Source organism: Bombina bombina, chromosome 5 (genome assembly GCF_027579735.1).
Source record: "Bombina bombina isolate aBomBom1 chromosome 5, aBomBom1.pri, whole genome shotgun sequence".
Taxonomy (NCBI): Eukaryota; Metazoa; Chordata; class Amphibia; order Anura; family Bombinatoridae; genus Bombina; species Bombina bombina.
The window spans coordinates 627818758-627845884 of NC_069503.1; the positions used below are offsets into that span (position 1 = coordinate 627818758).

The 27127-nt window shown below is 38.6% G+C and overlaps 1 protein-coding gene across 1 annotated transcript in view; it reads right to left on the minus strand.

The window, feature by feature from the left end:
• Positions 1–27127, minus strand: part of LOC128661578 (dynein axonemal heavy chain 5-like) — a 671317-nt gene that overhangs the window by 161670 nt on the left and 482520 nt on the right. Inside the window, 2 exon segments of the mRNA XM_053715820.1 lie at positions 10764–10940; positions 11231–11449. Coding sequence (XP_053571795.1) covers positions 10764–10940; positions 11231–11449 — 396 coding nt within the window.

Consider the following 27127-nt stretch of genomic DNA (forward strand, 5'->3'; position numbering starts at 1 on the left):
GCAGTCACCAATCAGCGGCTAGCGCCCAGCTCCAGAGCCTACCTAGGTATGTTTTTCAACAAAACATAACATGGGATCAATGCAAATTAGATAATAAGTAAATTTTAAAGTTGTTTAAAATTGTTTGCTCTATCTGAATCATGAAAGAAAAAAAATTTGGTTTTCATGCTACTTTAAAGTGAATGTAAATTTTTATGCTAAAGTGCCCGGTTTTTAAAAATTCGATTAAGAACAGGGGCACTTTAATTCATAAAAATTTACATTTCACTCATGTTGTGAAAAAATACTTACCTTTTAATCTTGACCCCTGCTGCAGCTTCCTCCGCCCATCGCAAAGCCTCTTCCTGGGTCTAAAATGAGGAATCCGGCTTCCTCCAATCACGGCGTTGAACCAGACACTGATTCCCCTGGGGGGGGAAGCCGTGATTGGAGGATGACCTATTAATCATTTCTGACGTCAGAAATGGCTTGCGACGACTGGAGTTAAAGTGCCCCTGTTATTAATCGAATTTTTAAAAAACGGGCACTTTAGCATCAAAATTTACATTCACTTTAAATAAGTGAAGCAATAAAGTAACATGCTGTTGTACAGCCATAGTTTTTAGTATTTGTATGCTGCATTGCCATCTTGTTATAAATATTCAAGTATTATTCAAACCCTCTTTTTGCCTTACTAGTACTTTTTTTAAAAAAAAAAAAGTTCAATAGCCCTTCCAGCAAAAAAAGTTTAGGTAAAATATCAAATACTTTAAAAATTATATATTTTTTTCATTGTCTATGATTGGCAGCACAATCAATAATGAATGCACAGTACCAGTGTTTTTTCTTCTTCCCTGCTCTTATACGAATATGAGGGAAAAAATTGCTATTTTTACTCTGCATTCAAGGACAGCGGGTCATGATTGACTTTTACATGAATTCCAAGTTGAAGATGATGTGACAAACTCTGAATGATAAAATGTTATTTATTTATAAAAGTAAAGCATATTATTTCTCCCTTTAGAACAGCAGTTATTTATGTGAAAATTAGTTATTGACTAAGACATCTGAGAAGAACAAAATATTCAAGGGCTATAACGTTCCCAGGTGACAGACATTTTGAAAATTAATGGCGTGTTTCTACAGATGAGGAATCTTTGTTTTTTTTAACCTAAGTACCTCAGAGGATTGATAAATCTTATATGCATCAAAAATATGATTTTTTTTTTTTAAATGGAACACAAAAGTAGGCAAAACCAAAATATTGCAGAACTACAATGGTAAAAAAAATGACATCTTTATAAAAACGTTGCTGTTTTTAGCTAAAAAGTGTCATAATATTATAGCAGCACCCAAAGGGGGCTTTTTATGTCTGACCAATATATGAGTAAGAACCATGGAACTGCTCTGGGAATGTTCTATCTATAACAAACTGAAATAAACAAATGTTATTTATTTTATGAATATTAAGTGATCTGAAGTCTTAAAACTGTATGTTACAGTATACAGAATTCATTTACCCGTGGGTTTTGAAGACTTAAAGGGACAGTCAAATCCAAAAAAAACTTTCATGATTCAAATAGGGCATGTCATTTTAATCAACTTTCCAATTTACTTTTATCACCAATTTTACTTTGTTCTCTTGATATTCTTAGTTGAAAGCTAAACCTAGGAGTTTCATATGCTAATTTCTTAGACCTTGAAGACTGCCTCAAATCTAAATGCATTTTGACAGTTTTTCACCACTAGAGGGCGTTAGTTCATGTGTTTCATATAGATAACATTGAGCTCATGCTTGTGAATTTACCAAGGAGTGAGTACTGATTGGCTAAAATGCAAGTCTTTTAAAAAAAAAAACTGAAATAAGGGGGCAGTCTGCAAAGGCATAGATACAAGGTAATTGCAGAGCTAAAAAGTGTATTTATATACAGTCGTATGCCAAAGTTTAGGCACCCCTGACAATTTCCATGATTTTCATTTATAAATAATTGGGTGTTTAGATCAGCAATTTCATTTTGAGCTATTAAATAACTGAAGGACACAGTAATATTTCAGTAGTGAAATGAGGTTTATAGGATCAACAGAAAATGTGCAATATGCATCAAAACGAAATTAGACAGGTGCATAAATTTGGGTACCCCAACAGAAATATTGCAATAATATTTAGTAGAGCCTTCTTTAGCAGAAATAACAGCCTCTAGACTCTTCCTATAGACTGTAATGAGTGTCTGGATTCTGGATGAAGGTATTTTGGACCATTCCTCCTTGCAAAACATCTCCAGTTCAGTTAGGTTTGATAGTTGCCAAGCATGGACAGCCCGCTTCAAATCACCCCACAGATTTTCAATGATATTCAGATCTGGGGACTGGGATGGCCATTCCAGAATATTGTACTTGTTCCGCTGCATAAATGCCAGAGTAGATTTTGAGCAGTGTTTTGGGTCGTTGTCTTGTTGAAATATCCAGCTCCGGCGTAACTTCAACTTTGTGACTGATTCCTCAACATTATTCCAAGTATCTGCTGATATTGAGTGGAATCCTTGCGACCCTCAACTTTAACAAGATTCCCAGTACCGGCACTGGCCACACAGCCCCACAGCATGATGGAACATCCACCAAATTATACTGTGGCTAGCAAGTGTTTGTCTTGGAACGCTGTGTTCTTTTGCCGCCATGCATAACGCCTCTTGTTATGACCAAATAACTCAATCTTTGTTTCATCAGTCCACAGCACCTTCTTCCAAAATGAAGCTGGCTTGTCCAAATGTGCGTTTGCATACCTCAAGCGACTCTGTTTGTGGCGTGTGTGCAGAAAATGCTTCTTCCGCATCACTCTCCCATACGCTGAATTGTTGAACGATGCACAGTGACACCATCTGCAGCAAGATGATGTTGTAGGTCTTTGGAGGTGGTCTCTGGGCTGTTTTTGACCGTTCTCACCATCCTTTGCCTCTCTGATATTTTACTTCTGGCCTTAACAAGAACTGTGCCTGTGGTCTTCTATTTCCTCACAGTGGACACTGACAGCTTAAATCTCTGTGATAGCTTTTTGTAGCCTTCCCCTAAACCATAATGTTGACCAATCTTTGTTTTCAGGTCATTTGAGAGTTGTTTTGAGGCCCCAATGTTGCCACTCTTCAGAGGAGAGTCAAAGAGAACAACAACAACTTGCAACTGACCACCTTAAATACCTTTTCTCATGATTGGATGCACCTGTCTATTAAGTTCAAGGCTTAATGAGCTCACCAAACCAATTGTGTGTTCCAATTAATCAGTGCTAGGTAGTTACAGGTATTCAAATCAACAAAATAACAAGGGTGCCCAAATTTATGCACCTGTCTAATTTTGTTTTGATGCATATTGCACATTTTCTGTTAATCCAATAAACCTCATTTCATTACTGAAATATTACTGTGTTCTTCAGTTATTTGATAGATCAAAAAGAAATTGCTAATCCAAACTCCCAATTATTTATAAATGAAAATCATTGAAATTGTCAGGGGTGCCTAAACTTGTGCATACGACTGTAACTGTGTTGTTTATACAAAACTGGGGAATGGGTAATTAAGGGATTATCTATATTTTAAAACAACAAAAATGCTGGTGTTGACCGTCCCTTTAAAGGGATATGAAACCCAAACAGTTTCAGTTTATAACTTACTTCTATTATCAAATTTGATTTGTTCCCATGATATTCTTTGTTGAAGAGATACTTAGGTAGGTATCTGGAGAAATACATGGCAGGAAATAGTGCAGCCATCTAGTGCTCATGCATTCTTGCAAAACTACTGCCATATAGTGCTACAGACACATGCATGCTCCTGAACTTACATCCCTGCTTTTCAACAAAAGATACCAATAGCACAAAGAAAATTTGATAATTGCATGCTCTATTTAAATCATGAAAGAAACATTTTGGGTTTCATGTCCCTTTAATGGTCTTATTAATACATTTTGATGGCTAAAGAGATAATTAGTTATTAAGAATGCAAGCAAAAAAAAAGTATGTGTGTGTGTATATATATATATATATATATATATATATATATATACTGTATATAAATTCATTTTTATTTTTTTGTTTATTATTTTTGTTTGTTTTGTTTTGTTTTTGTTTTGAGTGTTCACGCTTAAATGGACATAAAACAAGTTGGGATAGAGACAACATATAATAATATGAACTTTAATTACTTTACTTGCAAATGTATACTGCTTTGCCTCGCCATTAACCCTTTCATTTAAGTTTCCGAATTGTAAAGCTCTAACTTCCACCACACATTTCCTTCTATGGCTGTATCTATGTTTATTGTTGTTTTGGTAGAATGCAAAAGTGAGCAGGGATTATCTGCTGGAGCATGCCTAGAAGCTGTGAACTCAGTTTAAATACAATGCCTGTGTCTAAACACTGATAAGGGGGGTGGAGCAGAGTGTTCCAGACAGCATGGCTATATAAGTATTTTTGCTTATTTTGTAAAATTATTTTAAAATACTTGCCAGCATTTTTTAAACATTTTTTATGCAAACAATTTTTAATTAATTAGCCCTTTTAGGATATGCACCATTCTCAACCTGTTTTATGGCACTTTAATGTTACATTTCCTTCCTCAGAGCTCATAGTTGGACTGTTGGTATACTAAGGGGCCAAGTTATCAAGCCGTCAACCTCAAATACGCTGGAATTCCGCAGCGTATTTGTGGCGAGGCTGATTCGCCTTAGTTATCAAGCCCTAGATACCGGCAAAAGTAGAATTTTGTGATGTAAGCTTCGATCCGCTGGACTCAGTCCGACACAGATCGATTCTTACGTCACTCCAGATGTTCAGCACACAAGTGCGGCACTATCTGACTACTTTTGCTAGTTATCAAAAAACTAGCAGGTACGCTCGGCACTTTTCCGGCCCAGCGTACCTGGTTTTCAAACCGCCGCCCTGGAGGTGGCGGATCCCATAGGAATGGGAGTCTGACCATAGCGAAAGTTCATGTTCACTGCTGCCCGACATCCCATTCATTCCTATGGGAGCTGTCTACACCTAACACCCTAACATGTACCCCGAGTCTAAACACCCCTAATCTGCCCCCCCTACACCGCCGCAACTAAATAAATGTATTACCCCCTAAACCGCCGCTCCCGGAGCCCACCGCAAGCTATGCTAAATATGTTAACCCCTAAACCGCTGCTCCCGGTCCCCGCCGCAACTATAATATATGTATTAACCCCTAAACCGCCGCTCCCGGTCCCCGTCGCAACTATAATATATGTATTAACCCCTAAACCGCCACTCCCAGACCCCGCCGCCACCTACATTATACCTATTGACCCCTATCCTGCCCCCCCTATACCGTCGCCACCTATAATAAAGTTATTAACCCCTATCCTGAGGATCCCGGACCTTGCCGCAACTAAATAAATAGTTTAACCCCTAACCCGCCGCTCCCGGACCCCGCCGCAACCTATATTAAACTTATTAACCCCTAATCTGCCCCCCCTACACCGTAGCCACCTATAATAAGTTTATTAACCCCTATCCTGCCCTCCCTATACCGCCGCAACCGATAATAAATTTATTAACCCCTATCCTGCCCCCCCTACACCGCCGCCACTGTAATAAAATTATTAACCCCTAAACCTAAGTCTAACACTAACCCTAACACCCCCCTAACTTACCTATCTAAATAATATTTCTCTTATTAAATAAATTAATCCTATTTAAAACTAAATAATTACCTTTAAAATAAACCCTAAGATAGCTACAATATAAATAATAATTATATTGTAGCTATTTTAGGATTTATTTTTATTTTACAGGCATCTTTCAATTTATTTTAACTAGGTACAATAGCTATTAAATAGTTATTAACTATTTAATAGCTACCTAGCTAAAATAAAGAGAAATTTACCTGTAAAATAAAAACTAACCTAAGTTACAATTACACCTAACACTACACTATACTTAAATAAATTAATCCTATTTAAAACTAAATACTTACCTGTAAAATAAACCCTAAGATAGCTACAATATAAATAATAATTATATTGTAGCTATTTTAGGATTTATATTTATTTTACAGGTAACTTTGTATTTATTTTAGCTAGTTAGAATAGTTATTAAATAGTTATTAACTATTTAATAACTACCTAGCTAAAAGAAATACAAAATTACCTGTAAAATAAATCCTAACCTAAGTTACAATTAAACTACACTATCATTAAATTAATTAAATAAATTAGCTACAAATAACTACAAAATAAACTAACTAAAGTACAAAAAATAAAAAAGCTAAGTTACAAAAATTAAAAAAAATAAGTTACAAACATTTAAAAAATATTACAACAATTTTAAGCTACTTACACCTAATCTAAGCCCCCTAATAAAATAACAAAGCCCCCCAAAATAAAAAAATGCCCTACCCTATTCTAAATTAAAAAGTTCACAGCTCTTTTACCTCACCAGCCCTTAAAAGGGCCTTTTGCGGGGCATGCCCCAAAGAATTCTGCTCTTTTGCCTGTAAAAAAAAAATACAACCCCCCCAACATTAAAACCCACCACCCACATACCCCTAATCTAACCCAAACCCCCCTTAAATAAACCTAACACTACCCCCCTGAAGATCATCCTACCTTGAGTCGTCTTCAGCCAGCCGACCCACTGATGGAACTGAAGAGGAGATCCGGAGCGGCAGAAGTCAACATCCAGGCGGCGCTGAAGAAGTCTTCCATCCGATAGAAGTCTTCATCCAGGCGGCGTCTTCAATCTTCATCCATCCGGAGCGGAGCAGAGCCATCTTCAGACGAGCCGACGCGGAGCCATCCTCTTCTTCCCGACGACTAACGACGAATGGATATTCCTTTAAGGGATGTCATCCAAGATGGCGTCCCTTCAATTCCGATTGGCTGATAGGATTCTATCAGCCAATCGGAATTAAGGTAGGAAAAATCTGATTGGCTGATTGAATCAGCCAATCAGATTGAAGTTCAATCCGATTGGCTGATCCAATCAGCCAATCAGATTGAGCTCGCATTCTATTGGCTGATCGGAACAACCAATAGAATGCGAGCTCAATCTGATTGGCTGATTGGATCAGCCAATCGGATTGAACTTCAATCTGATTGGCTGATTCAATCAGCCAATCAGATTTTTCCTACCTTAATTCCGATTGGCTGATAGAATCGGAACTGAAGGGACGCCATCTTGGATGACGTCCCTTAAAGGAATATCCATTCGTCGTTAGTCGTCGGGAAGAAGAGGATGGCTCCGCGTTGGCTCGTCTGAAGATGGCTCCGCTCCGGATGGATGAAGATTGAAGACGCCGCCTGGATGAAGACTTCTTCAGCGCCGCCTGGATGTTGACTTCTGCCGCTCCGGATCTCCTCTTCGGTTCCATCGGTGGGTCGGCTGGCTGAAGACGACTCAAGGTAGGATGATCTTCAGGGGGGTAGTGTTAGGTTTATTTAAGGGGGGTTTGGGTTAGATTAGGGGTATGTGGGTGGTGGGTTTTAATGTTGGGGGGGTTGTATTTTTTTTTTACAGGCAAAAGAGCAGAATTCTTTGGGGCATGCCCCGCAAAAGGCCCTTTTAAGGGCTGATAAGGTAAAAGAGCTGTGAACTTTTTAATTTAGAATAGGGTAGGGCATTTTATTATTTTGGGGGGCTTTGTTATTTTATTAGGGGGCTTAGATTAGGTGTAAGTAGCTTAAAATTGTTGTAATATTTTTTAAATGTTTGTAACTTATTTTTTTTATTTTTTGTAACTTAGCTTTTTTTATTTTTTGTTCTTTAGTTAGTTTATTTAATTGTATTTAATTGTAGTTATTTGTAGCTAATTTATTTAATTAATTTAATGTTAGTGTAGTGTTAGGTTTAATTGTAACTTAGGTTAGGATTTATTTTACAGGTAATTTTGTATTTCTTTTAGCTAGGTAGTTATTAAATAGTTAATAACTATTTAATAACTATTCTAACTAGCTAAAATAAATACAAAGTTACCTGTAAAATAAATATAAATCCTAAAATAGCTACAATATAATTATTATTTATATTGTAGCTATCTTAGGGTTTATTTTACAGGTAAGTATTTAGTTTTAAATATGAATAATTTATTAAAGTATAGTGCAGTGTTAGGTGTAATTGTAACTTAGGTTAGTTTTTATTTTACAGGTAAATTTCTCTTTATTTTAACTAGGTAGCTATTAAATAGTTAATAACTATTTAATAGCTATTGTACCTAGTTAAAATAAATTGAAAGATGCCTGTAAAATAAAAATAAATCCTAAAATAGCTACAATATAATTATTATTTATATTGTAGCTATATTAGGGTTTATTTTAAAGGTAAGTATTTAGTTTAAAATAGGATTAATTTATTTAATAAGAGAAATATTATTTAGATTTATTTAATTAATATTTAAGTTAGGGGGGTATTAGGGTTAGTGTTAGACTTAGGTTTAGGGGTTAATAATTTTATTACAGTGGCGGCGGTGTAGGGGGGGCAGGATAGGGGTTAGTAAATTTATTATAGGTGGCGACAGTGTAGGGGGGGCAGATTAGGGGTTAATAAGTTTAATATAGGTTGCGGCGGGGTCCGGGAGCGGCGGTTTAGGGGATAAACAATTTATTTAGTTGCGGCGGGGTACGGGATCGGCAGGATAGGCGTTAATAACTTTATTATAGGTGGCGGCGGTATGGGGGGGCAGGATAGGGGTTACTAGGTAGAATGTAGGTGGCGGCGGTGTCCGGGAGCGGCGGTTTAGGGGTTAATACATTTATAAGAGTTGCGGCGGGGTCTAGGAGCGGCGGTTTAGGGGTTAATAACTTTATTGAGTTGCGGGCGGCTCCGGGGGCGCCGGTATAGGGGGTAGAACACTGTAGTTAGTGTGGGTGCTTAGTGACAGGCTAGCAATAAAGCTGTCAAAAAGCCGAAGAGCAGCGAGATCGGATGAGTGATAACTCTCACAGTCCACTGCTCATCGCCCCGTACTTGGTGCGCGGCTTTTTGACAGCTTTTTTGATAACTTAGGCGAAATTTTGAAGGTCCGCGGCGTCGAGCTTAGGCGGGCGTATTGGACCGGCGAAGGCAGGTAAAGTAGACGCGTTTATAACTACCCCCCTATGGCTCATCTGGATGTGCGGAACTATGCCCAGGAAAAAGGAAATTTTTACCATTCTACAGATTTATATACATAAAAAAAATTATATACAAAGAAGTTGGACATTATTTATTCAGTCCAAGCAAAAGAATGACTATAAGAAAGGAACCAAAGGTTGCCTTTGTGTAAATAATAAGCCAAAGCACTTTGCATTAAATCTACACATTTTATGTCAAAATAATACTGTCACATTATTGCTAGTGATGAAGTTCAATTGAATGGAAGCTGTGTAGCACAACTAAATTGTGTAATCACTTATATTACTGTACCTATTCTTTCTTTTCTGGTTTCAATAAAGTTTCTATTGTTATTTATAAGAGCAATTTTTTCTATTTCTTATAGAATTTGGGGACAATAAACACAGGGGCTGAAATGTAAAATTAGAGCACTTTTGGGATAATAGAAAAAGTATTTCTTTCAAAAAACTAGCACATTGAATCAAACATTTATGCCTGCTGTTTTTCAGCGAAAAGGAAAGAAAAATGATTGAACAAGGATTAATAAACTTAGTCCTAACCCTTCAAATTCTCCTTGAACAGCCTTAAGCAATAACAGTTAGAGAAGAGATTGCCTTCATTTTCAATGAACAACAGGAAAAATAAAAATGAATCAGTCAAAGGGGAAAATATGAAGCAAATACGGAAAACAATGAAAGCTACCAATGAGATAATATATGTAAATGTGCCATGACAATATGAAAAATATAGCTACTATATACATGGATATGTGTAGTAAAATCATGCAAGTGTATAGCCCTTTTAATATAATTCTGTCAGTAATTTGAAAATGATTCTCTTAACCACACAATTGCCATATAAAGCTGAAATTCATTGCTCTGGAAGCTAAGTGGTGACAATAAGAATGATAGGGCAGCTAAAAGCCATTGCAAACCATGGGGTTGGCCACAATCTACTGTATGATCATTATTGTGAGCCCTTTTCCATGTCAATGTAATCACAATCAGACATTTGTTTTTATTGTTTATTGGCAGACCTTTTTTCATTATTAGTTTGGTGAAAAACAGCCGTATAATATGTGGCAGTCCTGTCTGGCTGATAGCAATGCAAAAAAAAGTTGTGCAAACAGATAATTTATGCTGTTCAAAAGATGCCAAAAACAGGTATTCAAGAAGTCAATGCTTTTGAAAACGAAAGTTTTAAATATCATACAAAAATCAAGTTAAATGTATTTTGATACATCTATTGAATTATCCCAATGTAAAGTACTGATGAATTTAATATGTTGAGAAGTAAATTGAAAACCAGAAAAAAACGGTGGTTTTTCATAGATTTAAATGGCCTCAAACATATTTTTCTTATACTATTACATTACAATGCTACACCCAGTTCTAACAAGCTCAGTAAGATCTGCCACACTTGTATTTTGCTGTATGAAATGTATATTTAAACAAATTTCTCTCCAGATCAATCCATCTTACTTAGTTACTGAAGACCCACTAAAAAAGCCTGACTTTTGTATCTATCAATAACCCACTGGAATGCAGTCACATACTGACAAGCTATCAAATCATTATGTGTGTATGTTTGCTCCATGGCCCTTGGAACTGAAATGTACTGTGCAACTAACTAAACTGATTGCTTAAAACCCACAGTTTAAATATGGCAGTAAGTCAGTACTTACATCACTGTATGGTATTTTATTATTGTTCATTTCTTTCTTCCATAGCTGTAACAACAGATTTCTGTACTCCTGGTTAAACGGGCCAGAGTAAGAGAGGAATCCAGTGGCCAAGAGAACATCACCAACTAATCGAACGATTTGATTTTGAAAATTTTTGCTACTTTCTGTCCAACGAATCTGGTGATAAGCAATTGGTGATTGAAATAATTGACATTAATTTTGTAAGTACATAATGAAATAATCAACTTGGCTTTTATATCATTTCATTTCATTAACGGTACATTTTATAAACAATGAACTGGTAAAAATTTATAATTAATTACAATTCCATAAATGGGAATGGTTTCCATATAGAAAATAAGCATATTTCCCATTTAATATCAAACCAATAAGTTTGGGTTTGGGTTATTTTTTTGGATTTGGAAGGTAATTCACTATTTGTGCTGTTACATTGTTTAGTTTCTTACTTTTTCTCCACCAAGTCCTTCAATTAGTGCAGTTGCATTCATCATCTTACGTCGGCACGCTTCAGCATCATCAACTAGAGTCTGTTTCTCTCTCATGGCTGCATCATACATGGCTTGCACAGCATCCAACTCCTTCTGTTTTTCATCAAGTTGACTCTGTGCATTGTTCAGTTCTGCCTGGGCAACAGCTAGCTTTGCTCCTTGCATTGCTAAGTTGGCCTAAGAGAGATGCATAAATGCAGTTAAAGGGACATAATACTTATAGACTAAATCACTTGAAACTGATGCAGTATAACTGTAAAAAGCTGACAGGAAAATATCACCTGAGCATCTCTATGTAAAAAAGGAAGATATTTTACCTCACAATTTCCTCAGCTCACCAGAGTAAGTTCTGTGTAAAAAGTTATACTTCAGCTGCTGTCCAGCTACAGGTAAAAAAAAAAAAAAATGAAGTAATGAACAGCAGCCAATCAGCATCAACAGTGCTGAGGTCATGAACTATTTTACTGTGACCTCATGAGATTTCACCTAACTCTCATGAGATTTCATAGAAAACTTCCTTAAACTGAATAGGGAAAAAAGATGATAGTGCACAAATGTTGCTCCTTTGCCTGTCCCGGGACAGACAGACTGATTTGCTGCTTAGAAGTCCTTTACAATGGGATGTGGCTTCTGAGGAATTTTTGAGGTAAAATATCTTTCTTTTTTACATAGTGATGTTCAGGTGATATTTTCTAGTCAGATTTTTACAACTATGCTGCATCACTCTCAAGTGTTTCAACATTTGGGTATCATGGCCCTTTAATGTATGGTTTTGCAATACCAAAACTGTATTTTTTTTTTACACAAAAACCTTGAAAACAATTTGCATAACAAATAAGTAACTCTGTAGATGATCAAATGCATCTATCAATCTAAATGTTTGCTATCTAGCTTTGCAAACTAGCTTGTCCTCTGTTACTAATTAACAGTTTGTGAGAAACCAATCATGTTTCTTGTTTTTCTCATTTTTTAATTCATGTTGGTTTGAACTACTATTATACTACTTTCTGCATCAATTTAACTTGCATAGAAGCAGAATAAGCAGTTTGCTCTTACGTACATGAACAAATCTAGGCATTATGGTAACTGAAACATTTTTCTTCATGCACATTTAGCAATGCTGAAATTACACACATTTTTCATTTCATCTGTGACAGAAGTCAATAAAAATGTGTTGGGAAGCATGATATAAATAAGTGACATTTTGCATCTTCTATTCTAACCAGAATGAATTACAATTTTGTAAAACACATCAATAATCAATTATGAACACATTGTTTGGAGGAAAAAACATCAAGGAAGTGAAGGATTGGACACATCATATGTTTTCTTTTATCAGGCTAAGAGGATACTAGTGTTCATGGAATCATCTAAATAAACTCTGCATCATGTCAGCTCACATACAAAGAGGTTTAATAACTAATAACAATATTTTTCATACCTATATATCAATCAAAGTGGACTGGCTCAATTTTCTATAAATTGAACATGGAACTTATTTGAAGTTCCATAACATGACAAGAGTTAGACAAGGACTTGCTTCTGCTGGCCAGAAGAGGCTGGAGACCAAAATGGCTTTAAGAACTGTAAGTAACATACACAATAACATATGTAGATAAGTTGAAATAAAATAATAATTCCATTGAAATCAATCATAACAAATGCTTTTTAAACCCTGTTTTTATAACAAAAAATGGTAAGCCTACCCATTTATTAACACAAGTCTAAACTCTTTGTAAAGTTATCTTCTGTCCTGGTATTGGCATTCACTAACAACTCAGGGAAACAGTTCAATGGTTTGATTGCTCTCACAAGTGGGAAAGAAAACATTTTTGTTGATGAAGGTTAAATCTTCTCTGCTCTAGACTTAAAATGTGACCTCCTGTACAAAAACATGGAGTAAACAGTGCTCTTGCCAATGCTCTTGATGGGCCATGAATATATTTACAGACCTGTCAAGTCATACTGTCTGGTCGTGTGACACTATTTCCTGTATTTTCTCACATTCACCCGGTGATCTACATAGATCACACGGTGTGACCAGTGAGAAAAGCTATGTGTCTGTTATTCAATGCTGCATATATTGTACAGATCATTGTGCAGTACAGACAGAACCCTTCCCCTTATAGAGCCTGCCTGCTCCTCCCCTAGTAACTAATGTTTTGATGAAATATGAAGAGGGGGCGGAGCTTCCACCCACCAGCTGCTCTCTCTTCAGAATACAGTGAGGATCAGCATAGACTAAGAGACTGGTGAGTCACGCTGTGCACCTCAGCTGCAGTCACCGCAGTTTATCCCATACTGTTTACAAGTGTACTATCCTCTGTCTCTGCTGTTCCCTCCCTATTACTCCCACCCCTCAAACCTACAGGGAGGCTGGTCCCAGCTAACAACAGGTATTTGGAAATAGGGGCAGGGGCAACAGATATTCTTGCTGCTCAGATATGATGCCCTCAGGTTCTCTGATATGCACAGCTGAACTCCACCATCCTGCAGTCTGCACACGTAACACCTTCACTTTAAATGGACACATTTTTTAAAATTATTTATTTTATAAATAACTGCAATTGGCATATAATTGTCATGATATCAAATTCCTGTCTCTTTAAAACATATGTTCCTAACTAAGTCCTGGCTATAAAAGAGCCTGCAACATTCAATACCTTGCTTGGTATTGAAGTTGCATGCTTCCCTGCACAGCCGCTTTCACTGAGGACTCTGACTTTCCTCTGTGCTGCTGAACACACGCTGTTTGCGTGTCATCCATCCACTTCCGGTTTCACGGACCTCTGCACTTCCGGTTTACACAGACCAGGACGCTGCAGCTCTGTAAGCTGCTCTCCCCTCAAACTACTTCAGCGGTTTGCCTTAAAACTATCACTGAACCACCATTGTTACTTTTTCTCCCTCCGGAGGTGAGTCATTGCTGGACACTTCATCATATATAATTTTTGCCATAAAACCATTTTGTCATTTTATACATTTTTTTACAAAAACGTTACTTTTTCTTTTGTTTTCTGGACATTATCTCTTTTGTAATTTTTGCCTCATATTTATTGTTTGCTACATATCCATATTTTTCCTTTTATCATATTTTTGTTATGCAGTCCTAATCCTTTAAGAGCTAACACTGTTATTTCATTCAATTACAACTTTTTAGTGAGAACCACAATCAAACTCACTTATTGGCCACAAACAGTTTTAGCTCACATATTAAACTCCACTCACTCAGTTTATATGTGTGTATTTCCAGATAAAATACCCACTATAGATTATGTGAGACACAACCTTTATTTATATGGCCTGCTATAACAACTGTTTTGCATATTTGTCTAAAAAAATCTAACTTAAAGTTAGTGTGTGTTACAGAATACCAAGCCTAAAAAACAGAATGCTGAACCCTGCTGACCTACAGGCTCATGTCATGGAACTCTCCCATAAAGTAGATCAGTTGACACAGGGTCTTAGAGAATTACACTCAGAGAATTTAACCCTAAAAGGGATTATAAAAGAAGGGTTTAACTCTCCTCCTGTTCCTCCTGAACCGCCTATCAGCCCCCCAGAGCATTTCTCAGGCGATAGAAAAACTTTTAGACAGTTCTACAATGCCTGTAGAATGTTTATTACATTAAAACCTAAAACATTCCCTACTGAAAGAATAAAAATTCTGACAATAATATCTTATTTAAAAGGAGAACCCCGTGCATGGGCAGACTCCCTGTATGAATCTAATGACCCCATACTTGAATCAGTTGATGAATTTTTTAGAGCAATGTCTGACCTGTATGAAGACCCTCATAAACAACTGACAGCAGAAAATACATTACGTAGTCTAAAGCAGAATAAAAGATATGTGGAAGACTACATATCTGAGTTCAAGATCTGGCAAAGAGACACGCAATGGAACCAAATCTCATTAATTAATCAATTTAGATTAGGTCTATCAGACCCTATAAAAGATGAATTAGTTAGAATTGATCTCCCAGATTCTTTAGAGGCATTAATGGCCCTTACTATTAAGATTGATAGGAGATTCAGAGAGAGGAGATTAGAGAAACAAACACATGACACTGTAACCAGATATCATCCTTCACGTCCTGTGACATATAGCCCAAGGGGTAATGCAGAGGCCATGGATATTGGGTTCATTAAAGGACCGCTAACCCCAGAGGAAAAGTCTCACCGCAAGGAACATGCTCTCTGCATGTATTGTGCCTCCAAGGACCATTCAGTCACGGACTGCCCATCTCTGAAGAGACAGAAATCTGGTGAGTCAGTTTGTACTCTTCACAATTTTACACTTTCTACTCATAAACCAACTTACTTATTAGTTCCCATCTCGTTACAGTGGGAAAGACAGCGACTAAACCTTGAAGCCGTTGTGGACTCTGGCGCTTATGCCAATTACATTGATACCTCTATAGTAAAAAATAAAAATATACCGTTTGTTGTGAAAGAAAAACCAGTTGCAGTACGTTTGATTGATGGTAATTGTTTATCCACAGGTCCAATCATACATCAAACGATTCCCATACTTGTTAACATTCACAATAATCACCAAGAGTACATCTCTTTTGATATAATCACCTCTCCAATGTTCCCGGTCATATTCGGGCTGCACTGGTTAAGACAACACCAACCAATGATTCATTGGAAACAAAATACAATAGAATTTAACTCATCCTACTGTAAAAATACTTGTCTACTTTCTCACTCTATACTCCACATTAACCAAGGTGAAGGGTTAATACCCCATCAGTATCATGATTTCTCTTTAGTATTTGATAAAGTAGAGGCAGAATCTCTACCACCCCATAGAGAGTATGATTGCCCCATAGAACTTATACCAGGGTCTGACATCCCATATGGGCACATCTTCCCTCTATCCCAAACTGAATTAGTAAGACTCAAAGAATACATAAATGAAAACCTTAGGAAAGGATTCATAAGACCTTCCACCTCTCCTGCAGGTGCGGGCATTTTCTTTGTGACTAACAAAGACAAAACCATCAGACCAATTGTGGATTACCGTGAGCTCAATAAACGTACTGTAAAAGACCGTTATCCTCTGCCGCTCATCCCTGAACTTATAGAAAGATTAAATGGGTCATCTATTTTCACTAAACTCGACCTTAGAGGTGCTTACAACCTCATTCGTATGCGTTCAGGTGATGAGTGGCTGACGGCGTTCCGTACGAGATACGGACTTTTTGAGTACACGGTAATGCCATTTGGGCTTTGTAATGCCCCTGCAACGTTTCAACGTTATATTAATGACATATTCAGAGATATATTGGACACCTTCCTGGTAATATATCTTGATGACATATTAATCTTCTCTAACACTTTAACAGAACACATAAAACACGTAAGAACAGTCTTGGCACGTTTACAAGCACATAAACTTTACGTGAAAGCTGAAAAATGTATATTTCATAGTAACGATATCACATTTCTGGGGTACCATATCTCATCAAACGGGATTCAGATGGAAAATTCAAAGGTTCAAGCAATAATTGATTGGCCCATACCACGTAATAAAAAGAATGTCCAAAAATTTCTAGGGTTTTCGAATTTCTATTGAAAGTTTATTAAAGGGTTCTCTCACATTGCTAAACCCCTCACTAATCTTACTAAAGATCATATACCCTTTGTGTGGTCCCCCTCAGCTAATGATGCCTTTAATTATTTAAAACATGCATTTACTACAGCTCCTATTCTTGCTTATCCTGACCCACTCTCTCAGTATACACTTGAAGTAGACGCATCTGAACATGCTATTGGGGCTGTACTTTCCCAAAAATCCAAAACAACAAATAAATTACATCCAATAGCATATTACTCCCGTGTCCTCACTTCCTCTGAACTAAACTATCATGTAGGGGAAAAAGAACTTCTCGCCATGAAAAGTGCCCTAGTTAATTGGAGACATTTATTAGAAGGAACCGCTGAACCTATCATTATTTATACCGATCATAGAAACCTACAGTTTCTCAAAACCAATAGAACACTCACATCTAGACAGGTCAGATGGAGTCTGTTCTTTTCAAGGTTCAACTACATTATCACCTATAGGACGGCTTCCCTAAATACAAAAGCAGACATCCTATCCAGGCTACCTCCAAAACCCCCTCAGGTTCCTCACACAGGTACTATTATTCCCCCTAACTTTATTTTAGGTGGTATCATAGATTTCACAGTTAAGTTAAAAAGTGAACAGACATCGACACAACAAAGGATACATATAATCTAACTCCTAAATCTGATGGGTTACTTTGTTATCAAGGTAAGACATATATCCCTCCAAACATGAGATCATTTATACTTGAACAGGTACATGATTCCAAGTTCTCTGGACACCCAGGAGTTAACAAGACTCACAGATTGCTTAAGCGATTGTACTGGTGGCCCAGAATGATTTGTGATGTACAAAAACACATCTCTACCTGCAAGACATGTACCACATGTAAAAAAGATAAAAGACACCCCCCAGGTTATCTCCTTTCTCTTCCTATACCCAAAAGACCATGGAGTGAGATAGCCATAGATTTTATTGTTGACCTTCCCAAATCCGGTGGTAACAAAACAATTATGGTGGTGGTTGATCTATTGACGAAAATGTCTCATTTTGTCCCTTTCCATAAACTGCCTACCAGTATGGAAACAGTGACATTGTTGCTAAAAAATGTAATCAAATTACATGGAGTACCCTCTTCTATCACAACAGACAGAGGGACACAATTCACCTCGCGCCTTTGGAAACAGCTATGTAAAACCCTTGAAATTGATCAAAGGTTATCATCTGCTTTTCACCCCCAGACCAACGGGCAGACGGAGCGTACCAACCAGTGGTTGGAAGAATATATCCGTTGTTTCTCCACACAACAACAGGATAACTGGAATGAGTTGCTCCCTATCGCAGAATTTGCACATAACAACACATATCACACTTCAATCAAAGACACTCCTTTCCATGCCAATTACGGATTTCACCCGTCATTCTGCTTACCCCTCGAAAGGGAAAGTGATTGTCCTATAATAAATGATTTCACTAACTCCATCTCAGAATCCTTTACATTACTCTCAGAAAACATAAAAAAGGCCCAAGCACGTCATAAACATTATTATGACCTCCGACATAGAGCGTCCCCTATCTACAATCCTGGTGACTTGGTATGGCTATCCACAAGAAATCTTCGTCTCACTGTGCCTAGCCGCAAGTTCAACAAATTATTTATTGGACCTTTCCCTGTAACCAAGGTTATCAATGACAACGCTGTGACCTTGCTTCTGCCCTCACATTATCGTATCCACCCAACCTTTCATGTTTCGCTTCTCAAGCCATATCAGGCACTCAGGAATCATTCACCTTCTTCCGTGGATGAACCCCCTCTAGCTCCTGAAGTGGAGTATGAGGTTGAAAACATCCTGGACTCTCGTAAAGTATCCGGTAGACTCCAGTATCTGATCCACTGGAAGGGCTATCCCCATGAGGAGGATTCCTGGGAGCCCTCAGCTAACCTCTCAGCCCCAAGACTAGTATCTCTGTTTCACCGTCGACATCCATCTAGACCAAAACCATGAACCACGGAGTGGTTCCTTAAAGGGGGTACCCTGTCATGATAACAAATTCCTGTCTCTTTAAAACATATGTTCCTAACTAAGTCCTGGCTATAAAAGAGCCTGCAACATTCAATACCTTGCTTGGTATTGAAGTTGCATGCTTCCCTGCACAGCCGCTTTCACTGAGGACTCTGACTTTCCTCTGTGCTGCTGAACACACGCTGTTTGCGTGTCATCCATCCACCTCCGGTTTCACGGACCTCCGCACTTCCGGTTTACACAGACCAGGACGCTGCAGCTCTGTAAGCTGCTCTCCCCTCAAACTACTTCAGCGGTTTGCCTTAAAACTATCACTGAACCACCATTGTTACTTTTTCTCCCTCCGGAGGTGAGTCATTGCTGGACACTTCATCATATATAATTTTTGCCATAAAACCATTTTGTCATTTTATACATTTTTTTACAAAAACGTTACTTTTTCTTTTGTTTTCTGGACATTATCTCTTTTGTAATTTTTGCCTCATATTTATTGTTTGCTACATATCCATATTTTTCCTTTTATCATATTTTTGTTATGCAGTCCTAATCCTTTAAGAGCTAACACTGTTATTTCATTCAATTACAACTTTTTAGTGAGAACCACAATCAAACTCACTTATTGGCCACACACAGTTTTAGCTCACATATTAAACTCCACTCACTCAGTTTATATGTGTGTATTTCCAGATAAAATACCCACTATAGATTATGTGAGACACAACCTTTATTTATATGGCCTGCTATAACAACTGTTTTGCATATTTGTCTAAAAAATCTAACTTAAAGTTAGTGTGTGTTACAATAATGTAAAGAATGAATATTTGAGTTTATGGAAATGCTAACTTGTGTATTAATGTTTAGCTAATTCCTTATTTTTGTGATTCAGGGACATAGGTACTTTTATAATTACGTATATTATAACTGATTTAAGTATATTTTAAAGTGGTGATGCATTTGTATGTGAATATATGTGTTTTTGTGTATGTGTATGTATATGTGTGTGTGTGTTCACGTTCACCGTTACTGGTTTATACACACTTTCAGTGACATCATTGAATATGCAAATTAGTGCACACTATGAAATATTTTTTAAAGTTGTCAGGTCTGTATCTATATAAAGCAATCATATCACTTCTATTCTCTAAAGTAAACAGACCTAATCTGGCTAGTCTCTTCTTCATTAAAGGTACTTTCTGAAGCACTGCAGTATCCAAGCTTTAGAAAATCATGAACAGAAGTCTCAGAACCCCACCAATTGCCAGCTATGTTCTATTTTGTTGCAGCTCCTCAGTGGGAGTTTATTTAAATTATGTGCTCTACCAGGGAAGTAACTGAACCTCACTGGGTCTCAGGGCAAAAGCTGTGGCAGGATCGCAATTTTAACTGTGTCTTTTCTGGCTGTTTTCAAACCACAGACGCAATGCTAGCTGCCACATAGGAGAAGAAGTAGTTGCTTATCTGCTTCTCTGACTTTCATCCTTCACCCTGGTTAGTCTGTGCCAGAGGGTATGCAACTATTCTGCCTCCTGACTCTCTGTGATCTCAGCTGATGTCAGTTGCTCACCCCCTAACCTCTGTTTTGCTGCTCTCTCCTGACTCTCTCTAATCTCAGCTGATTTTGGTTACTCACCACCCTGACCTTTATTCTGCTGCTCTTTCCTGACTCTTTGTGATCTCAGCTGATATCAGTTACTCACCCCGTGACCTCTGTTTCACTGCTTTCTCCTGACTCTCTCTGATCTCAGCTGATGTTGGTTACTCACCGCCCTGACCTTTAATCCTCTGCTCTCTCCTGACTTTGTGATCTCAGCTGATGTCAGTTTCTCACCCCTGACCTCTATTTCATTGCTTTCTCCTGACTCTCTGTGATCTCAGCTAATGTCAGTTACTCACCCCTGACCTCTATTTCACTGCTTTCTCTTGACTCTCTGTGATCTCAGCTGATGTCAGTTACTCACCCCCTGACCTCTATTTTGCTGCTTTCTCCTGACTCTCTGTGATCTCAGCTAATGTCAGTTACTCACCCCTAATCTTTATTTCACTGCTCTCTCCTGACTCTCGGTGATCTCAGCTGATGTCAGTTACTCACCCCCTTACCTCTATTTTGCTGCTTTTTCCTGACTCTCTGTGAACTCAGCTAATGTCAGTTACTCACCCCTAACCTCTATTTCACTGCTCTCTACTGACTCTCTGTGATCTCAGCTGAGGTCAGTTACTCACCCCTGACCTCTATTTTGCTGCTTTCTCCTGACTCTCTGTGATCTCATCTGATGTTTGTTACTCACCCCCTGACCTCTATTATGTTACTCTCTCTTGACTCTCTGTGATCTCAGCTGATTTCTGTTATTCACCCCGCTGCTTTCTCTTGACTACCTTAGAGTGTGAAACAAGTGCATCTTCTAAACCAACAATTATGCCCTTTTCCTCAACTTAAAGAGATATGAAACCTGGGACTTCCGGTGGGCGGGACTAGCGAATGGAGGTGCTAAGAAGAGCTCCGCAACACTAAAGTGAAAAAACAATTAAAATCCACATAACGATATGCCATTTTGGGCCTACCATAAAGACCCACTCAGACCTACTGACTTGCATAGCTTCTTGCAACCAAGCCCCGCACCTGTATGTGGGCTTCGTATCTGTCATACACATATCTACTTTGCAACAGTACTGTTACTAAAGACAGCTTACAGAGAGCTATAGGTTTGATAACACTAAGTTGAGGGTCGAAATTGCCTACACCCTATTTCCTACACAGTATCACCAAAGCATGGGGTCAGCCTGAGTGGAGGAAGTGTGGATGGGAGACGTGAGGACATTTATATTATAAAATACCTAATCTCACACACTCAGACTGGGTCAATACTGATACATAGAGTGAATTGACAAATAGCACAGTTGAAAGAGTCATACAGAGCAATCTGAATACCTGTCGCTACGACAGTGTCACATTTTCACCTACAACTGGGCATTTCAGGGTGACCCACATCCATGAAAGTGGATAAATATTTCCATAGGATAACACCTTCCCGGGAAGGCAATATGAGCCATAGAAATAAAATCAATGACAAAAAAAACCAAACAACAATCTGAAGCCAGTGCAGAGATCCCCCTGCACCCTATGCAACAGACCAACTCCAATGAGGATAGGGGTCAACTGATGAAAGACCTTAAATCCTTTTTCCTACCCACAATGGAGACCTTGCAGGCCAGATTAGACACACTGACGAGTGAAGTCAGACAATACTCAACGCGGCTCACGACGGCTGAGAATAAAATATCCAATATTGAAGATAGACAAGTAGAAGTGGGAAACTCAACACAACAGCTCTTACGCAACAATAAGATCCTGCAGGAACGAATGGAAGATCTTGAAAATCGTAGTCGACGTAACAACCTGCGCATAGTGGGCCTCCCTGAGAAGGTTAAATGTAAAGATCTTCTGGCATTCACTGCACTGGTATTCCCGAAACTCCTGGGTATTCCTCAAGACATCCTTCCTGTAGATGTACAGAGGGCACACAGGGTAGGCCCGGAGCGCAACTTAGAGACCAACAATACAAAGCCAAGACAAGTCATCTTTAAATGTCTTAATTTTCAAGAGAAGCTGCAAATTCTTAGAGCTTACAGATTAAAGAAAGAAGTGATCTATGAAGGAAACAGACTCTTGTTATTTCAAGACTTCTCCTCTGAAGTTACTAGACAATGCAAAGACTTCACCCCAATATGCTCCCATCTCTATGAACAAGGACGACAGTTGGCATTGTTGTTTCCTGCAAAACTACGACTACAAACAGCCCATGGCCCCAAATTCTTCCACTCCCCTCAGGCGGTGGAAAGCTACCTAGCATCGGAAAAAGCAACAAGAGGCAGGCTGAGGACCACTTACAATACTCATCACGTAGCTATGGCGATGATATTTGTTTGTTATGGCAATGTATTTTAGAGTAATCTTGACCTTACAGAAACAGATCATATTAAATTATCACTGGTCTACATGGACTAAATTCATACTCCTGGTGTTGCTGGCCTTTGCAGACCTGCGTTTGATTCAATATTGTAGGTCTGTCGGGTCAGCCTCACTTCATAAACATAGGCCAGTCAGGCAACTGACACATCCTCATTCTCGCTATCGAGAACTATTCCCAGTGACTCTTGGTGAGACAGGAGTTACACAAGAGATTGTTTTTATGTTTATTATGATTGTTCTGCTGTTAATTGTTAATGTTGTAGTTATGTTCCAATACTGTCTGCCATATATGCATTCGGGTCTACATATGCAAAAATTGAATAGGCACACTTATAATAACTGTAGAAAATGGATAGGAGAGTGGTATCGGAGCGTGCATGGTCAGACCATGAGTAAAGTGGGATTGTATGCTGGCTTTTTTGCAGGAATACCGACTCTCCCTCTCAATGTGCTGCTAACCTGTTTCATTATCACAGGCCTGCTGGGTTGGTTTCACTCTGCACAAATTTATCAAACAAACTGGAAAATTATCACCGACACATACTAACACAGAGGTGGGGACACCCCGAGTTGGGGATTTCAAGATGTTAACAACTCTTGCCCCTAGACATACGACAAATAGCGGCCTGCCTGAGGAGACAATTAAATTAATATATAAATCCGGAGTTTGTGTGCAACCTTTCTCTGAGATGTCACTTAGCAACATTGTGTATATTTCCCTTATTTTACAATTCTTCAGCGCCCTGGGGTTGTTCCTTCCACGCGGAGACCCATTACAGGTGGGGTTGCTCTACTCAAACTTGTACTCACTAGCTGTTACAGAGTACCTTGCTTGCCTATACGCAATATACCTCAGGGTACGAGTCCTCATGCTTCCCTTAGAAGAATCATATGTGAATCCTGCCCATTAAGTCCCACTATCCTTACGATATTACCTTTATATGTGGATATGAAGTATGCTATGTGCAACTCAATGAGACCAGAATATGATCTGCCCTGAGAGAGAGGAGGAGGGAATTAATCCCCCCCCCCCTTTTTATTGGTATAATAAATGGCACTTAAATTAACCTCATGTAATGTGGGGGGCATTAACTACCCAGTGAAGAGAAGCTTGGTTCTGACACACCTAAAGAGACTGGACTCTGACATTGCATTTTTACAAGAAACGCACCTGACAGATACAGAACATGACAAACTTAAGAGACTTTGGGTAGGATCACTATCATATATCTCATACACTAGTTCAAGCAGAGGACTTGCTATTTTGTTTGGGAAAAGACACACAGTGGATATCCTCCAAACAACCAGAGATCGGGAGAGTAGGTTCCTTATTCTTAAAATCAAAATACATAATGCAATATATATATTATGCAATATCTACGCACCAAACAACAAAGACTTCCCCTTTTGGGATAAGCTCACACAAGCCTTATCCCCATGTATGGGATTCCCACTTATATTAGGTGGAGACTTTAATGTAGCTCCTAATCTTCAGCTAGATAGGTCGTGGCTCCAACCCCATAGTGTTAACCCTAGGCTCCAGAGATATAAGGGCAAGTTTGAACACAAAATATACCAAAAATTACAATCAGATCTCGAGATGTGCGACATATGGAGGAGAAACCCCACAGACAAAGATTACACTTGTCTCTCAAAAACTGCGGGCTCGCTCTCTAGAATAGATATGTTCTGGGTATCGGATTCTCTGATCCCCAGTATCAGACAAGAGAAAATACACACAATTTTACTATCAGATCATGCTCCTATTAAACTGATGCTGGGTCTTTGTAAACCAAAGTCAAACAGAAACATACTCAGATTTCCATCTTACTTGATGCACTCTGAAAATTTTCAAAAGCATCTAATTCATTGCTGGAACGATTTCCTTACTGATAACCAATATTATCTAGAAACACCTCACCTATTCTGGGACACTGCTAAAGCAGTCCTCACGGGACATATAATTTCTTATAGGCAACTTTAAAATATAACCTCCAAAAAAAATATAATGATTTACAGAAGGATCTGGAGCAAACCTAACAAGCATATAGTATTAACAAATCTAGAGAGGCATATGACACCTTTCTCTTGGTTAAAGAGGAAATGGAAACCTTTTTGAAGAAAAAAGCAACTTAAGGGCTCTTGAGAACAGCGGGTAAATTCCATAGGTTCAGAAACAGATCAGGTAGACTATTAGCTTCGCTGGTAAACAAAAAGGAAACATGGCGAGAGGTGGCAGCCTTGAGATACAAAGGAACCACATACAAAACGACAGCAGAGGTGGCACAGTGCTTTGCATTATACTTCAAAAATCTATAAACAAAACAACCTGGGGTAGTGGCAGAGACATTGAAACCGTTTTGGAGTACAATAACACTCCCTAAGCTGAGCAGAGACCAGCTAGATTCTCTTAATGCACCTATCTTGTTGGACGAGATTCAGTCCACGATAAAATCAATAGCTCTGGTAAGGCAGAAGGTCCTGATGGCTTGCCGATAGAATTCTATCGGATGCTACTGCCCAAGGTGTCACCTATACTGAGAAAACTTTATGACAGTCTTCTTCGTGAGGATGCTCTTCCTTCTAATACCTTCTCTTCAGTGCATATCACTTTAATCCCCAAGTCTGGTAAGGATCACTCAGTCCCGGAATTATTCCGCCCAATTTCACTCCTAAATGCGGATTACAAAACATTTACAAAAATTCTAGCAAACCGCTTAAAAATCATATTATCCACTCTCTTGCATCCTGATCAGACAGGCTTTGTGTATAAACGCTCCTCTGTGACAAATCTTAGATGGGTAATTCAAGTTATAAATCACTTTTGGGAGAGGGGAGGCGCCGCCTCTGATGCTGATAAATCGGAAGCCTTTTTTCTGTCCCTTGATGCAGAGAAGGCTTTCGATAGAGTAGAATGGCCCTATCTTTTCGATGCATTGGAACGTTTCAATTTCCAGGGACCCTTTATACAAGCATTGCGTAAAATTTATTCTACCCCCACTACCCGGATACTGGTCAATGGCACTTTCTCTCCAGACTTTATCCTTGAGTGAGGCACCAGACAAGGCTGCCCTTTATCCCCTTTAATTTTTTATTTGACTTTGGAACCCTTAGCGGTGAAGCTAAGACAGACTTTTCCGGGTGTTAAGATAGGGAGCACTGAGCAGCGGTTAACTCTCTATGCGGAAGACATGTTGCTGTTTGTTGAATCCCCAAAATTATAGGTTCCTACAATTGTAGAGACTCTGGAGATATTTGGCAACTTTTCTGGCTACAAGACAAATAACTCCAAGTTGGAAATCTTGTGGCTACATAAGAATAACTCTGAGGCTGCGGCCTACCCTTTTGTGGAAGTTCCCCACTCGCTTACTTATCTAGGCATACATTTGAATAAAAACCCTTACAAACTGTACAAATTAAATGTTGAGGTTCAGTGCAACACAGTGTGTTCCCAGTTGAGGGGATGGAAAAATCTCCCTTTGGGTCTTACTGGATGCAGTAATCTTTTCAAAATGTCACTCTTACCGAAGATTTTGTATCCACTGCTTATGCTGCCTTTTGTGATTAATAATATGGACATTAGGGAAATAGAGAAAGCTATACAACATTTTATATGGCGGGGGCGAAAGCCGAGAGTGGCAGCTCACAGACTCCAACTTTCTTACCTTGATGGAGGATTGGGACTCCCAAACATTAGACTTTACAATTGGGCAACATTATTGCAGCTAGTTATGGACTGGCAACTGGATACGGAGCATTTCTACGACAGATCATTGGAAGAGTCAGTCACAACACCTTTAGCCTTGGCCTCACTTCCGTACTGCTCCCTAAGAGACCTCCCGCACCATATAAAAAACAACTTTTTATATAGAGACCCCCTTAGGATTTGGGCTCAGGCTCACAGAAGGCTAGGGCGCATGCACCCTTCCCCAAAATTCATCCCTATTAAAGGGAACCCTGGCTTCCCAGCGGGGAACAACTGTGTACCTTTTATGATATGGAAAGAGAAAGGACTCATTAGAGTGGGGGATGCTCTGGATCCATTGTCGCACACCGTGAAGGCATTCCAGGAGTTGAAAACTAAATTTGACTTATCCCATAAACATTTTTATGCCTACCTACAACTCAGACATTATATAACGTCATTAATTGAGTCTGATAAAGACTTTTGGAACCAATCTCCCTTTGCAATTTCACAAACAGCATTCAGTCTAGGGAGATTTTCAATTTCAGAATTCTACAGGACATTGCTCAGACATCAATCAAATAGGGTTTATACTGACATC